The sequence below is a fragment of the Martes martes genome, assembly GCF_963455335.1.
Source record: "Martes martes genome assembly, chromosome: X".
Taxonomy (NCBI): Eukaryota; Metazoa; Chordata; class Mammalia; order Carnivora; family Mustelidae; genus Martes; species Martes martes.
Genome location: NC_137897.1, coordinates 82,948,380 through 82,966,331, shown reverse-complemented (window position 1 = coordinate 82,966,331; position 17,952 = coordinate 82,948,380). Strand labels below are relative to the sequence as shown.

General features: G+C 41.4%; 1 protein-coding gene across 1 annotated transcript; it reads right to left on the bottom strand.

The window, feature by feature from the left end:
• Window positions 1-17,146: 17,146 nt before the first annotated feature.
• NCBP2L (nuclear cap binding protein subunit 2 like) lies at window positions 17,147-17,671 on the bottom strand (the record flags this gene model as incomplete). The annotated part of the gene is made up of 1 exon (XM_080794852.1): window positions 17,147-17,671. The coding sequence occupies one exon, from the start codon at window positions 17,669-17,671 to the stop codon at window positions 17,147-17,149; it is 525 nt and encodes a 174-aa protein (XP_080650978.1).
• Between the last annotated feature and the right edge of the window lie 281 nt (window positions 17,672-17,952).

Genomic DNA, 17,952 nt, shown 5'->3' with positions numbered 1-17,952 from the left:
TACAATGTATTGATTCCACAATTCTGTCTATTACTTGGTGGTCACCGTGGTCAAGTGTAATCACCATCTGTCACCATACAACATTATTACAATATTATTGACTGTATTCCCTATGCTGTACTTTTCATCTCCATGACTTATTTACTTTAGAACTGGAAATCTGTACCTCTTAATCGCCTTCATCTATTTTGCCCATCCCCCTACCCACCTCCCTTCTGGCAACCACCAGTCTATTCCCTGTACCTAAGAGTCTGTTTTGTTCGTCTGTTTGCCCATTTTCCTTGTTTTTAAGATTCCATATGTAAGTGAAAGCATATGATAGTTGTCTTTTTCTCTCATTTATTTCACTTAGCATAATGTCCTCTAGGTCCATCCATGTTGTCACAAATAGCGAGATTTCATTTTTTTTATGGCTGATAGTTTATTAAGATTTATTTAATTATTTGAGAGAGAGAACAAGAATGGGAGAGGGATGGAGGGAGAGGGAAAGAATCTCAAGCAGACTCTGCTGAGCATGGAGCCCAACGTGGGGCTCGATTCCAAAACCCTGAGATCATAACTTGAGCCCAAACCAAGAGTCAGATGCTTAACCAACTGAGTCAGTCAGGCACCCTGAGAGTTTATTTTTTGATATATACCGAGTCCTTGTCCTCAAGGAGTCCACAGTCTAATGGGGAAATACAGGTGAGCAAACAATTATAATAAAGTGTCACAAAGCCTTGAGATGTGATCAATACAAGCTGCAACAAAGCATGTAGGATGGGATCTTAATGGGCAGTGGAAGTGGGAGGAGGGTAGTCAGGGAAAGATGAGTCTTGAAAGCAGTGTAGAAGGTATTCGGGGGACAAAGTGCATTTCAGAAAGGTGGCGAGGCCCGCACAATGGCACAGAGGCCAAAGAGAATATGGTAATGCAAAGAATGGATAATATTGTAGGCAGGTATGTTGAGTGTAGAGTCGAATAAAGAGAGGCTGATGAAATTATCCAAGAATGGATCACAAAGTACTCTATGGGACATTCCGAAGAACATGGACATTATCCAGAAGCTGTGAGCCATCTCAGAGTGGTTGGAAATAGGGGAATGCCATGATGAAATTTGTATTTTAGAGAAGTTAGTCAGATAGCTATGAGAAGGATGGATTTGAGGGGTTGGGGAATGAGACAGAACAGCTGTTGGGAAACAATTGCAGTATATTAAGAAAGATAAAGAGAACACAAATAGGGGCCCCTGGGGAGCTCAGTTGTTCAGTGTCTGCCTTCAGCTCAGGACTTGACCCCAGGGTTCTGGGATCGAGCCCAACATCGGGCTCCCTGCTCAGCAGGAAGGCTGCTCTACCTCTCCCACTCCCCCTGATTGTGTTCCTGCTCTCATTGTGTCTCTCTCTGCCAAAAAAAAAAAATGAATAAAATCTTTTAAAAAAAGAGAGAACACAAACATAAAAGAGATTGAGAACTTCGAATAGAACTTTGCGACCAAATAAGGAAAGAGAAAGGATGAGTTAGGTCAATCTGATGGGGTATTGGGGATGGTGGTGCCACTATATGGGGTAGGGGATGTAGAAAAAGGAGCAGACTTTTGGAAGAAATGAAGATGGGGTGATATGGGGGAAGAATAATGAGATCAGTCTGGGACATGCTGAGTTTTGAGGAGTCTACAGAATAATGAAGCAGGATACTTGAGGAGACAAATGGATGTGTGGATGAGGAGCTCAGAAGAGAGGTAAGGACTGAAGACACAGACGTGGAAATCATGAGCATGTGCAGTGGAAGAGAGGCCAAGTAAGATGACAGATGGACTGAGGACAGCAGAGCCCTGGGGGTGGGGGGACATCAACAATTAAGGGGTGGCAGAGGAAGAGGAACGCTGGAAGGAGCCCAGGAAGAAGGGAAGAGGAGCAGCTAGAGAAGTAGGAAAAGCAGGATAGGGTAGTGTTGTGGAGCTAAGTGTATTAGTTTTCTATTGCTGTTGTGTAGTACGGGAGTCCTCCCTGATTCATGGTTTTGCTTTCCACCATTTCAGTTACCCACTGTCCACTGTGGTCCAGAAGCAGACGATCCCCCTTGTGACATACAGTTAGAAAGTCATTAGTAACCTAATGCTATGTCATAAAGCTTCTGTCATTCCCCTCACTTCATCACATCACATAGGCATTTTATCATCTCACATCATCACAAGATGAAGGTTGCATACAGAACACTAAGATAGGGGCGCCTGGGTGGTTTAGTCAGTTAAGCGTCTGCCTTCTGCTCAGGTCATGATCCTGGAGTCCCAGGATTAAGCCCCACCTCAGGCTCCCTGTTCATCAAGGAGTCTGCTTCTCTCTCTCCCTGTGCTGCTCCCCCTGTTTTTACTCTCTCTCTGACAAATAAAATCTTAAAAAAGAAAGAACACTAAGATATTTTGAGAGACCACATTCCCGTAATTTTTATTACAGTATATTGCTATAATTGTTCTGTTTCATTATTATTGTCATAACTCTCAGTGTGCCTCATTTATAAATTAAACCTTACCCTAGGGATGTGGGTATAGGGGGGAAAAACATAGTATATGTAAGATTCAGTACTATCTGTGGTTTCAGGCATCCACTGGGAGTCTTGGAACATATCCCCTGCAGATAAGGAGGGACTACCATATTTCTATTTTTATTCTATTAGTTATCAAACTACCACAAACTTTGTGCCTTTGAACAACATACATTTATTAGCTTATATTCCTGGAGGATTGAAATCAAAAAGCAGTCTCACTGGCTAAAGTCAAGGTGTCCATAGGGCTGGTTCTTTCTGGAGGCTCTAGGGAATAATCTCTTTGCTTGCCTTTGCCAACTTCTAGAGACCACCCACATTCCTCAGCTCACCGTCATTTCCATCTTCAAAGCCAGTAGCATAGTATTGTCACATGTCCTTCACTGCCTCTGCCTCTGTCATCACATCGTCTTTTCTAACGGCTCTCCTTCTTCCCTCTTATGAAGACCTTTCTGCTTACATTGGGTCTACCAAAACAATCTAGGATAATCTCCCCATCTCAAGATCCTTAACTCAATCACACCTACAAAGCTCTTTTTCCCATATTCGGCAACATATTCATAAATTCTAGGAACTGAAACTTGGACATCCTTGGCGGGCCATTATTTTACCTACTGTACTAAGGAAGTGGAGAGTTTCAAGGAGGACTTTCAGTGGAGTCAGACACAGAGGAGAGATCAAGGAAGACCAGGGCCAGAGTGAAAATACCGAGGAGTCTTGTGAGATCTTATGGCCCTGTGGGAATGCAGTGACTTAAGGGCTTTGGTTTTTGTTTTTGGTTTTTGGTTTTTGGTTTTAACATACAGTGATGTATTAGTTTCAGGTGTACAATACAGTAGTTCAACACTTTCATACATCACCCTGGGCTCATCACAAGTGCACTCCTTAATCTCCATCACTTAGTTCCCCCATCCCCCGCCATCTTTCTTCTGGTAACTGTCAGTTTGTTCCCTATAGTTAGAGTCTATTTCTTGCTTTGTCTCTCGGTCTCACTTATTTTTTCCCTTGGCTTGGTTGTTTTGTTTCTTAAATTCCACATATGAGTGAAATCATGTCTTTCTCTGACTGACTTATTTCACTTAGCATTATACTCTCTAACTCCATCCATGTCATTGCAAAATGGCAAGATTTCATTCCTTTCTATGGTTGAATAAATTTATATTTATATATATAATGGAATATATATATATATATATATACCTATACATACATATATATGCATGCCATCTCTTCTTTATTCATCAATCGATGGACACTTGGGCTCCTTCCATATCTTATCTATAATAAATAATGCTGTTATAAACATAGGGGTATGTGTATTCCTTTGAATTCGTGTTCTTGTATTCTTTGTGAAAATACCCAAATTGCTGGAACATGAGATAGTTCTATTTTTAACTTTTTACTCAACACTCAAAAAACAAATAATCCAATTAAAAATGGGCAGAAGACGTGAACAGACATTTCTCCAAAGAAGACAAACAGATGGCCAACAGACACATGAAAAGATGCTCATCATCACTTATCATTATGGGCTTTGGTTTTGATGATTCAACACACTCGCCAGCTCAGCAGGCACTCGGGCCCACATAGGATGACAACTCTCAAGCAAACAGGCCCCATGCCAACCAGCCCTCCTCCAGGAAGCTTCTAGGTCCAGGAAGCTTCTAGCTTAAAACCGAGAGGAAACTTAGCAACACTTCAAACCACAGAGTCTCCCGAGTTCTGGCCTAGTCCTGATATAACCCTGAAGCCTTGAGACTGAAAAGTAATGGGTGCCCATGAGCGGAGTTTCCCATAACATGGACTGTGCATCTTGTAGTCCTAGAATCTTTCCCCCAATACTATAAATACAACTACTATCCTTGAGTTTTCCACACTCCAAAATTTGGGGGACTCAGGATTATCTGAATTACTAGCAAATTCAAGTGGTGGCTTTATCAAGTTAATAACCTTTCCCCAATTCTGTGCACATTAGCTCTGTGGGAAGAAGGGATATAAATGTATACTTATATGTTCTAGATATATATTCTATCAAAAATAAAAGAAATAAAAGAACACAACACAGGAAAAAAAAAAAAAAAGAAGGAGCAGTTTCAACAGTCAGACACGGAGGAGAGGTCAAGGAATATTAGGACCAGAGTGACCTTTGAATTCAGCAATTGCAAAAATTTGTGCCCTTGACAAGAATCATTCTGGTGAGTTGGTAGAACCAAAGTCCAAGTATAGTAGGTAAAGAAGTGATCATAATATATTGTGGATAATGGGAGTCAGATAGCTTACTGTTGGTGAAGAAAATTAAAATATGGAAAAGGAGGACAGAATGACTCTGTAGTGTTGAATTAGAATTGTACCATCAGTGTGATTTCATTGTTTTTAATACAGAGATAGATGCTGAAGGAGACATGTGTCTCTCTCAGGTGTTCATTTCTGCAGGTATACGCATATATGCATATGAGTATAGGTGTGTGTACACACATCTATTTCATAGTTCTGTCCACTGTGAAGCTCTACAGGCAACAAACACAATCCGCACCCACACCTCGGTTCCTCAATGACATTCTTCACCAAAAGGAACAGGACTCCTTGGAGAAATGACTGATTTCAGGCCTAGGGCAAGGAAAGTATGAGATGAGCCTGGAATATCTTGTTTCTGCAAGAAAGTAACAAACTACTTCAGAAGTGTGAGGAGCAGGTCAAGTTCATACTAGAGCTAGCATGAAGAGACTTCTGCTGGCCAAATCTGGAAAGTGTGAGCATTAAAATAAAGTATCGTCATAAAAGATAACCCTTTGAAAAATACAGGAATCTGTAAGTTCACACAGATAGAAATGAACACGTGGAAAAGAAGTGAAGGCTCATCTTTACAGCAATAAAAAAGTGCAGGAGAACTGGTAAAATTGGCTGGGGGAAGCATTTGGCCACCACTTGGCAAGAATCATCAGGGGATTCCAAAACTAGTCGAAGAAAGTTTGAGCAGAAAGATATTTCTATAGTCTTGAAGTGTCTCCCTGCTAGATATCTATTAGTACAAGAGGAAAAAATAATAACTTTATAGTGGAGAAACCTTGCACGTTGGAGTCTTAACCAAGAGATCAAAGCTAACGTGGCCAGTAATGGGACAAATCCACATCATGTGCCTACTGAGGACATGACACTTTTGTGATGTTCCTTCCACAAGCACATAATCTGAATCTTCCCATGAAGAAAATACAGATACATTCCCACTCTGCAAAACAGCTGGTCCGTACTCTTCAAAACTGACAATGCCATGAAACACAGGACTCCAGAACTATTTCAGAGGAAAAGAGGCATGAAAGCTGAGAGCTACTTGTGAATCGAGATGTTCTGCTACAGAGGACAGGATTGGGCCAACACATTCAGTGAAATCTGAATTAGGAATCAAATCTGTACATTAGTAAATATTATATCAATGTTAATTTCCTGGTTTTGATCATTGTGTGACTGGGTTATGTAAGACAGTGTCCTTATTACTGGGAAATATACTCTGAAGTATCAAAGGGTAAATGGCATCATGTCTGCAACTTACGCTCAAGTAGTTCAGAAAAAAAAGAGGGTGTGTGCATGGGGAGGGAGAGAGGTGGGGGAGGAAGGGAGAGAAGGAAGGAGGATGTGGGGGTGGGAGAAAAGGATGAAGGAAATGTGGTAAAATGTTAACATTTGGGGAATCTGAGTAAAAAGCAAAACGGGCTTTTCTTTAAATCTTATTGCAAGTTTTCTGTAAGTCTGAAATTCCGTCAAAATGAAAAATTAAGACAAAGAAGTGATTCTGAGATGAAGAAGTGGAGGCAGCCATGTCTTCTCCACTAGTTTCACTTTACTTTCAACATGTCTGCCTGTGAAGGCAAGCCCAAGGGAAGGACATGGCGGTCATGGTGGCAGCCGCTGCTCTGGTACAGCTGGGACAGATGTGTGCCAGTTTAGAGCCTCAGGGGAAACGTTGAGTAGAAATAGAGTAAAGATACAGAAGGGGCACATTGGCAGAGCTCCACACTGATGGGGCATTAGCCTTAGGAGAACGGATAGTCCCACTTAAGGAGGAAACCATGAGATTGTGTGTATGTAAGTAAGTTTGTATAGAAGGAGCTAGCATGAGAGATGTCCCTCCTGATGGCCTATTGTCTACAAGAGTAGGAAGCAAACTCATGTACAAAGTGTGAGGAGAGAGGTACATAATTCAGAAAGTAGTATATGGTCAAAAGAGCTGTTCTGAGGAATGACAGAGGGAGCTAATTAGGGAAATGGCAGATTCTCCAGTATCTCTGCGGGCCCAGCTGAGGTTAGAACCCAACCACAAAAACTGGCTTCTTTGTGGGGCGCCTGGGTGGCTCAATGGGTTAAAGCCTCTGCCTTCGGCTCAGGTCATGATCTCGGGATCCTGGGATTGAGCCCCGCATTGGGTTCTCCACTCGGTGGGGAGCCTACTTCCCCCTATCTCTCTGCCTGCCTCTCTGCCTACTTGTGATCTCTGTCTGTCAAATAAATAAATAAAATCTTTGAAAAAAAACTGGCTTCTTTGCAAAAGAGTGAACACACTGATTGACTCCGACTGTATAGATGATGTTGCCTCCTACTCGACAAAGTTAGGGCTTCAGCTTTCACATGGATGAACCACCAGATTCTCAGTGCCTTGACCTATCCATCTCCCATGGTCTTTTTCATCACTCCAACTCAGCCACCTACTCCCATGGCTACACCTGGACATTACCATCTCCAAAATTCTATCACCTCTCCTGTTTTTATCTGAAACATCCCACTCCTCTGCCGCCCACCCTTACTGCCAACACACACACACACACACACACACACACACACACACACATACACACACTCACACACAGCCTCTCCAAGCCCTCCAGTCTGTTGGCCATCACTCTTCTCAATATCCATCAGCCTCCATTCTGACTTTATTTCACTCCTTAGCCAGTCCCGAATCGATATTTCATACTTGCAAATACAGTCAATTCCCTTGGCTCTCTCTCCCTCTGTTGACTCTACTGGCAAAACTCCAATCCCAAATGAACTCTGCCATCTGCCTTCTTGGAGCCTTCACCCAAGTAGGCAGCTGCATAGTGTAGGGAGTATCATATAACTAAGCTGATTGGTTTCACTTTAAGTTCATGAAATTAAACCTCAAGAGGGCACTGAGTCCCTCCATTGTGCTCTGAACCCTATTCCTTTTCTTTACCTCAAGGAATCTTCTCCAGTTGTCTCCTTTCTCCTCTGCAACATCAATCCTTCCCTCTCCTTTGGATCATTTCCATCAGAGCTCAAGCATGCTCTGCTTGGTTTTCCTCCTAACTTCTTAGTCACTACTCCTTCCCTTTTGCTATCTGCTCTTCCCTTAGCTAATTTTAAGTATTGGTATTCTTTAGTGATCTGTCCTATACCCTCTTCCCATTTCATTTCTATATTCTTTCATGGGCTAATCTCAGCCATTCCCATAAATTTAAGTGCCATTTTTCCTGCTGTCCCCCCCCAATAAATCTCCCAGATTCTCTTCTGAGTTCCAGTTGTCCACTCGATACCTGTATAGAGAGATCACACACATATATCATGATTCACATATCTAAAACTGAAGTCTGGATTCCCCGAATCATTTCCTTACTTTCAGCAGAGAGCACCACCATCAATCTTATTGCCTAAGCCAGAAATCTATGTCATCTTTGATTTTTCCTTTTCCCTTATCCTGTTCTTCACATCGCACTCATCAAGCAGGCTGTAACTTCAAAACATACGTTAAAGCTAGGCACACTTCTCCACCTTCATCTCTATGACCTGGCTACTTTTAACTTTAGCCTAGATTGCAATGTGACCTGATTTCTCCACTCGCATTCCCCACCCCCACCAATCCTTTCTCCCACAGCAGCAAAAATGACCCTTTCAAAATGAAAGATCATGTCACTCCTTTGTTTAAAACCCTTCAGTGCACCTAGGAAAAAAATACAAGTTCTTACCGACCGGCTAGGCCTTGTGGAATCTAGTCTCTGTCCACTTCTCTAGCCTCATCTTCCTTGTTTCAGCTTCCCTGGATTTCTCTAAGTGTTTGAAACACACTAAGCTCTCTCCTGAGTCAAAGTCTTTACACTCGCTCTTCCTTCTGCCTAGTACACTCTTCCCACTCTTCCTCTGTGTCTTTTAAGTCTGAACTCAGATGTCAACTTCTTAGAGACGACTTCTCTGGCCAGTGCATCTAAACTAGGCTCCCTATGTTATTCTTCTTAGCCTTTTGTTTGTTTCCCTTGTAGAATCTACTGTAATTTCTAATTATTCTATAGATTTTACTTTTTTTGCCTATCTCCTCTTCTGGCAGAATTCAGTACGGAAGTCTCATTTTTGTTCCACGTGGTGTCAGATTGGACAGCTTGACTGGGTCTGAAGGATCCAAGATGGCCCCACTCACATGACTCACAGGACTGGAGCCTCGCTGCTGGCTGCCAACTGGGACAACTTAATTCTTTCCCTCATGCTCTCTTTTTCCAGCCGGAGAGTCTGGACTTCTCTAAATAGCAACCATGTTCTAAGAAGTTAACTGGGAAAACAAAAGCTGCAGGATCTCTTAAGGCCCAGCATTGACAGTTTTATAAATCATTTCTATTCCATTCTGTTAGTCACAGCAGGTTACAGCCCAGATTTGAAAAGAGAGGGGAAGACTCCACTTCTTGATTGGAGGAGTAGCAAAGTCACATTAAAAAAAGAATACGCTGGGGGCACCTGTGTGGCTCAGTCAGTTAAGTGCCCGACTCTTGGTTTCAGCTCAGGTCCTGATCTCAGGGTCGTGAGATCGAGCCCCACATTGAGTCCCATGTCAGCTCTGCATTCGGTGCGGAGGCTGCTTGAGTTTCTCTCCTTCTGCATCTGCTCCAAGCACCACCCCCCCCAAACACTTGCTTGCTCTCCCACACTCTCTCCCAATCTCTCTCTCTCTGAAATAAATATATGAATGAATGGATGAATGAATAAATAAACCTGTCTTTTAGAAAAAATGAAGGTAGCATTACATATCTGTTCTAGTTTTTCCTGGATTTAGATCAGAAATTGGTCTGGTGCCTTATCCTTACTCAGACAGTTCCTCTAGGACAGAATACAGCAAAGAATCCAAATAGCAGACTGACTATGCATTCCGTCTCCCCACGAAGGAAAGTGTTGGTGGCACTAGTACCATGGGAAAACCCATCAAGGATCGTGATTTGAATGAAAATGAGTTGGCAAAAGTAGCGTTGTAGGGAAGACAAGTGTTCTGTAAGAAGTTTTAATCGAGGAAAGCATTCGATCTTACCAGAAGAGACACAGAAAGAATAGCCTGCCTCTTCCTTTCTCTGCTGGCCTCCAATAAGCTTTTTGTTCAGCATGATTTTTAACAGCCTTATTGAGATATGTCACATACCATACAATTGGTTCATTTAAAGCTTTTCATATAGGGGCGCCTGGGTGGCTCAGTGGGTTAAAGCCTCTGCCTTCAGCTCAGGTCATGAACCCAGGGTCCTGGGATCGAGCCCCACGTTGGGCTCCCTGCTCTGTGGGTTAAAACCTCTGCCTTCGGCTCAGGTCATGATCCCAGGGTTCTGGGATCGAGCCCCACATAGAGCTCTCTGCTCAGTGGGGAGCCTGTTCCCTCCTCTCTCTCTCTGCCTGCCTCTCCGCCTACTTGTGATCTCTGTCTGTCAAATAAATAAATAAAATCTTTAAAAAAATAAAGCTTTTCATATATTCACAGAGTTGTGCAACCATGACTACAATCAATTTTAAAACATTTTTGCCACCCCAGAATGAAACCTCATACCCATTAGCAATCACTTTCCCCGCTTCTCCCTGGAACCTGGTATTAACCAACTTTCTGTCTTTATGGATTCACCTACTGCGGACATTTTACTTCAATGAAATAATACAATCTGTGGTCCTTTTTGACTGGTTTCTTTCACTTAGCATACCATGTTCAAAGCTCATTCGGATTGGAGCATGTGTCAGGTCCTCATTCTTCTTAATGGCCAAATGATATTCCATTGTATGGATATACCACTTTTTTTATACATTCATCAGCAGATGGACTTTAGGTTGGGTTCCACATTTCAGCAATTATAATGTACAGTGTTATGAACACTCATGTGCAAGTTTCTGTGTTAGCATATGTTTTCATTTCTTTTGGGCATATACTTAGGGGGAGAATTGCTGGGTCATATGCCAACTCTATGTTTAACATCTCAAGGAACTCTTTCCAAAGCAGCCATACCACTTTACATTCCTATCGGCAATGTATAAAGGTTTCAATGTTTCTGTGTTCTTTTTTTTTTAAGATTTTATTTATTTATTTGACAGACAGAGATCACAAGTAGGCAGAGAGGCAGGCAGAGAGAGAGGGGGAAGCAGGCTCCCCACTGAGCAGACAGCCCAATGTGGGGCTCGATTCCAGAACCCTGGGATCATGACCTGAGCCGAAGGCAGAGGTTTTAAGCCACTGAGCCACCCAGGCACCCCTGTTTGTGTTCTTACCAATGCTTGTTATTGTCTGACTTTTTGGTTATAGCTGCCCTAGTGTTTGGGAAGTAGCATCACATTGTGGTCTTGATTTGCTCCCTGATGGCTACTGATGCTAAACATCTTTTCATGTACTTATTGACTATGTGTATTTCTTCTTTAGAGAAACATCTATTTAGATCTTTTGCACATTTGTAAGTTGGGTTATTTGTCTATTATTATTCGCCATAAGACTTTTTTTAATTAAATATTTTATTTACTCATTAGACAGAGAGAGCACACAAGCAGGGGGAGAGGCAGAGGGAGAGGGAGAAGCAGACTCCCCGCTGACCTAGGAGCCTAACGTGGGGCTCCATCCCAGGACCTGGAGATAATGACCTGAGCTGAAGGCAGCTGTTAACCATCTGAGCCACCCAGGTGCCCCAATCATTTAGATGTCTTTATATTTTGTAGGTACAAGTCCATTATCAGACATAAAATTTGCAAAATATTTCCCCCATTATTTGTATTGTCTTTCTACTTTCTTGTTGGTGTCCTCTGAAGTACAAAAGTCCTTAATTTTGATGATATCCAAGTTATTTACTTTTCCTTTGGCTCTTCATGCTTTTTGCTGCCATGTCTAAGAAACCACTATCTTGAAGATTTATATCTATGTTTTCTTCTAAGATTTTTATTGTTTTAGCTCTTTAAGTCTTCAATCTATTTTAAGTTAATTTTTGTATATGGTGTGTGGTAAGGGTTCACCTTCATTCTTTTTCATGTGGATATCCAGGCATCCTAGCATCACTTGTTTAAAAAGCTAATCTTTGTGTAAATACCCCATAGTGCAATTGCTGGATCATAGAGTATTTCTATTTTTAACTTTTTGAGGAAACTCCATACTGTTTTTCAGAGTGGCTGTACCAGTTTGCATTCCTAACAGCAGTGCAGGAAGGTTCCCCATTCTCCACATCCTCGCCAACACTTGTTGTTTCTTATGCTGATTTTAGCCATTTTGATGGGTGTGATGCGGTATCTCATCATGGTTTTGATTTGTATTTTCCTGATGATCAGTGATGTTGAGCATCTTTTCATGTGTCTGTTGGCCATCTGGATGTCTTCTCCCTCCTCACCTCCCCCCGAGAACCATCAGTTTATTCTCTATAGTTAAGAGTCTGTTTCTTGTTTGCCTCTCTCTCTTTTTTCCCTTTGCTCATTTGTTTTGTTTCTTAAGTTCCACATATGAGTGAAATCATATGGTGTTTGTCTTTCTCTGACTGGCCTATTTCGCTTAGCATAATACTCTCTAGTTTCATCCATGTCATTGCAAATGGCAAGATTTCATTCTTTTTGATGGCTGAGTAATATTCCTATATCTATATCTATATCTATATCTATATCTATATCTATATCATCTGTTTCTATATCACATATTCTTTATCCATTCATCAGTGAATGAACATTTGGGCCATTTCCATAACTTAGCTCCTGTAGATAATGTTATAAACACTGGGGTGCACGTATCACTTTGAATTAGTATTTTTGTATTTTTCGAGTAAATACCTAGTAGTGCAAAAACTGATCATTACCAGAGGGGAGGTGAGGGGGGATGGGTTAAATAAGTGATAGGCATTAAGGAGGGCACTTGTGAGGAGCACCAGTTGCTCTATGAAGGGCCAAATCACTATATTGTGCACCTGAAATTAATATTATGCTGTATGTTAACTACCTGGAATTTTAATAAAAACTGAAAAAAAATAAAAGGCTATTCTTTCTTCATTGAATTGTCTTGGTACCCTTGTCAAAAATAATTTGACTGTAAATGTAAGCATTTACTTCTGTACTCTTAGTTCTATTCCATTGATGTATGTCTATCCTTATGCCAGTACAACAAGTACAACACTGTCTTTTTTTTAAAGATTTTTATTTATTTAGTCATGAGAGACAGAGAGAGAGAGAGAGAGAGAGAGAGAAGCAGGCCCCCCAAGGAGCAGGGAGCCCAATATGGGACTCGATCCCAGGATCCTGGGATCACGATCTGAGCCAAAGGCACATGCCCAATGAACTGAACCACCCAAGTGCCCAACACTGTTTATTTATTATGTGTATATATACTTTGCAGTAACTTTTGAAATCAGGAAATGTGAGTTTTCCAACTTTGTTCCTCTGTTTTAAGATTGGTTTGGCTATTTTATTACATTTCCATATGAATGTGGGGGTCAGTTCCTTGACTTCTATTAAAAAAAAAGTCTTCAATTTTGAAAGGAATTACATTGAATCTATAGATCAATTTGGGAGTTATTTCCCTCTTACCAATATTAATAAGTCTTCCAATCCATGAACCACTGGATATCTTTCCATTTATTTCCTCTCATATCTTTCCATTTATTTAATTTCTTTCAACAATTTTTTGTAGTTTTCAGAGTATAAATTTAGCACTTTTTGTCATATTTTCCCCTAAATATTGTCTTCTTTTTGATGCTCTTGTAACTGAAATTGTCTTGTTAATTTCATTTTGGATTTTTATTTATTTTTTATTTATTTTAATATTTTCTTTATTTGTCCGAGAGAGAGATAGAACGCGTAAGCAGGGGGGAGCAGCAGGCAGAGGGAGAAGTAGGCTCCCCGATGAGGAAGGAGCCCGACATGGGACTCAAATCCCACACTGGGATCATGACCTGAGCTGAAGCCAGACACTTAACCAACTGAGCCACCCAGGTGTCCCTCATTTTGAATTTTTTAACTGATGGTTCATAGAAGTGCAATTGATTTTTCTATATTGATTTTTGTATCCTGAAACTTTACTGAACTATTAGTCCTAATAGTCCTTTATCATGGACTCCTTCTGATTCTCTTTATACAAGATCATATCACCTATAAATATAAAAATATTTTTACATATTCCTTTCCAATCTAGATGCCCTTTATTTTATTTTCTTGCCTAATTGCCCTAGCTTAAAACCTCCAGTACAATATGGAATGAAAGTGTCTTGTTCCTGATCTTAGGGGTAAAGCTTTCAGTCTTTCAACACTGAGTACGATGTCAGCTGTGGAGTTTTCATAGATGTCCTTTATCAGAGTGAGGAAGCTCTGTTCTATTCCTAGTTTGTTGAGCATTTTTATCATGAAAAGGGTACTGAGTTTTTTCAAATGCTTTTTCTATGCCTACTGAGATGATCATGTGATTTCCCCCCTTTGTTCTATTGATATATTCAGCGTGATTTTGAAGAACATGATATATTGTAGGATCTACTGGAGGACACTTCTAACCATACAGTATGAGAGTTTCTTTACTTAACCAAAAGCATGCTTCACAAGACATTGTTAAATGCTTTTTCTGAGCCTAGGAAAAGACATCCTTGGGAGCAGTCCAAGTGGGAAGCCACTAGGAGGAGTGGTTGAGATATATGCCAAAATACTCCTCCAGAAACATTTTGTAATTAAAATCCAATTTTTAATCCCATGACTTTAAACATATCTTCTTCTCTTTTAGGGAAGTTGCAAGGGGGGAGATCCTAAAAAGTTAGTAAACTCCATTACTGTATGCAGAGTAATCTAAATTGGCCAGAAATGCATGTCAGATGTTCTTTTTTCTCCCAGGGAGTAAAGATATGTATGGCTGGGTGGCATTAGTGTTGAGCCTGAGTGATATTGGATGTCAGGGCAGGAAGAACAATGCACTCCAGAAGCTTGCTTGAGGTGGGGGGGCGGGTGGAGCTCAGGTGCAATGTAGCCAGTGGGATAATTTCCAGAGAAAAAGGAACCTCAAAGAGAGGTTTGGACCTAGTGACCTGACTGAAGGTAAGGGAAGAGACAAAAGAGTACACTGATTAAGGGCACCAGCTTTGACACAGATTCCCTTCCTTTGAACCCCAGCTCTGCCACCTACCATTTGGTGACCTTACTTCCCTGATCATCAGTATCCTCACCTATGTCACAGGTACAGAGCTGTTCAAAGTAAATGAGATTGTGCTTTAAGGCTTCTAGCAAAGAGCCCAGCACATAACAGTCATTCTATAAAAATTGGCATCCCCTTTCCTCTCTTATTCAGGAAAGAATGTTACCGACCAGAGAAGATGACCTCAGGTCAGAGAGTGAAGGAGTCGGGAGTAAGAAGCTGATTTTTATCTAACTTCCCAGATGTAAGGTCACGAACCCTGGAGATATATGTTTGGGCTCACAAGGGAGCAACTTAAATCATTTACACAAGAATATGATTAAGAAAAAGTATTTGGTGGGGCGCCTGGGTGGCTCCGTTGGTTAAGTGTCAGACTCTTGATTTCCGCCTAGGTCACAATCTTGGGGCCGTGAGACTGAGTCACACATCCGCTCTCAGTGCCCACAGTGGAACCTGCTTAACATACACTCTCTCTCTGACTCCCTCAGCCACCGCCCCCAACCCAGCCTCCACTGCACAGATGTACTTGTGTGTGCGCTCTCACTCTAAAAAAAAAAGAGAGAAATTATTTGGTATCAGAGTGCTTTCAGGTACATGTTAACAAGCTGGCTTACACAATAAAATAATGTCTTATCTCACACAATAGGACACTGAAACATTGTGTGGCAAGGTTAGTGGATGTCAGCAGCTGTGTAATTTCGAGAAGGCCGTAGTTTCTTTGCCCCCTCCTTTCACCATTTAAAGTGTCCGATTCATCCTAGGACTGGTTTCGCCTGTGATGGTAAGGAAGGCTTCTTGTAACAATCATTATATACATCCTTATTCACAACCACTAGGAAAAGACATAACTAAAAATCCTTCATTTCAGTTTTGCTGGGGTCCCCACTGGTCATCGTCTGCACCTGAACTTATTAAAATAACTACCATCACAGGGTTTGTCAGTCTCTGATCAGCTTAAGTTTGGATTCCTAAACCAATCGCCAGCAAGAGAGAGGTTAATTGCCATAACTGATTTACACTTATGACAGGGACTATACACCTTCTGGGCCCTAGAAGGAGGATGACCACTGAGGTGTGGAGCAGAACCACTCCCCCAGGCAATTGGCAATGGAAGTGCAGTGTGAGGATCAGACTACAGTGATTGTAAGCAACTAAAAGTTCTCTGGATTGTTTGTTACTAACTTAGGTAACAATAGAAAAAGTAAATAAAGTGCTGTTGACTATATTGAGAGGATGGAGAGAAGTGAAAATGTGGGTGTTAAGTGAACTAAATCCAAAAGCAGGAAGTCAGTTTGATGATGTTTAAAATGAAAATAAACAGTATATGCAGTCATGTTATTTAGAAATATGAAGGAAACTACCAGGAAAGAAACCGCCCACCCCCCCAAAAAAAACTTGCCAAAAAATTAAGGGACTCCTGGCTGGTTCAGTCAGAAGAGCATGCGACTCTTGATCTCGTGGTTGTGAATTTGAGTCCCACGTTGCATGTAGAGATGACTTAAAAATAAAATTTTAAGGGGCTCCTGGGTGGCCCAGTGGGTTAAGCATCTGCCTTTGGCTCAGGTCATGATCCCAGGGTCCTGGGATGGAGCCCCATTTGGGGCTCCCTGCTCAGTGGGGAGCCTGTTTCTCCTCCCTCAGCCACTTCCCCTGCTTGTGCACTCTCTCTCTGTGCCAAGTGAATGAAATCTTAAAAACATAAAAATAAAAATAAAGTCTTTAAAAAATTAAAAGTTATTGCCAAGGGAGTAGGCCTGGGGTAGGAATTGGTGTGGCAAGAGAATTTTTGTTTCATTATAAACTCTTCCAGATTTTTTAATGTTTTTTATGCTAAAATAATGTGCCTTTATTCCTTTGATAATTCTCCTAAATTTCCATTGATTTGACTTTATTTTACACAAGCTCTTTAAAAAATCATTTCAGGCCTGGAAACATGACCATAAAATCTTCCTGAAATGGTAGCTGTGCTTTGGTTGACTCAGATACCTAATTTATACCTAGTTTATTCCTAACGTCACTTTTGACCACCAGGCAGTCAAACTGGAAATACGACAACCCGCTTCAAAATTAAGACAAGAGCAAAAGGACGTTTTTGTTTGTGCCATTTAATAACATTTCAGAGAGGAAAGATACAACCAAAGGGTCTCTGCTCAGCACATAAAGTAATTTCAACTTGTTACAAAATGGATTATTTGCTGACCTGGTGTTGTTCCTTAATAGACTTTTCCAGGGGCCAGAGCTGCAGGTTTTTCACTAATGGATTCCTCTTCTATCACAGCCCTGAGCCTGTTTTCCAGAGCCACCCCTACCAACATCAAAATCTTCATGCAACGCATTTCTTACCTGGCCCCCAGGTCGGCGGCGGCCATACTGCCTGCCCTCTCTAAAGCCCAGATCCCAATCTGTGTGGATAATATGATCATCTAGGCAGGTCCCATTTAGGAACCACATGGCATTTTCGGCATCAAGTCTGTTATAGTATTCAACAAAACAGAAGCCACATGCCTTTTTTTTAATTTTATCCAGGCCCATAAATACATGCTTGATATCACCACATCTACTAAAGAGCTCATATATTTGCTCTTCGGTGGTTTGAAAGGAAAGATTCTCCACGTAAAGAGTGGAGCTCTCCAGTAGTTTCTCCTGTTCATCATTATCGCCACCGAGTTGCTGGTCCCCGTACTCGCTCAGCTCCAGGGAGGAATCGCCTTGCAGAATTCTCAGATCGTTGGACACGGTGCCCAGCGGACGCCGTGAGGGCAGCTGCTGGCGATCCATGTTAGCAGCAGTGACACCGCCAACAAAACCCTAAATTAAATTTAAAATAATAATAATAAAGTTACAGGGAAGAAAGCAGAAACACAAAGTTGTGTATATTTAAGAAGTTTGTGCCCTGATGAATAGACACCTCAGCTCTTGACTATGAGGATCGCGTCAAGGCAAAACCAAAATGGAAACTTCCAGGCCCCAGGAACATGGTCATAAAATTCAGCTTCATGAGTCTTCTTGCAAGGGAAACTACGCTGTCTTCGGTTGACTCAGCTCTTACATACCTAATC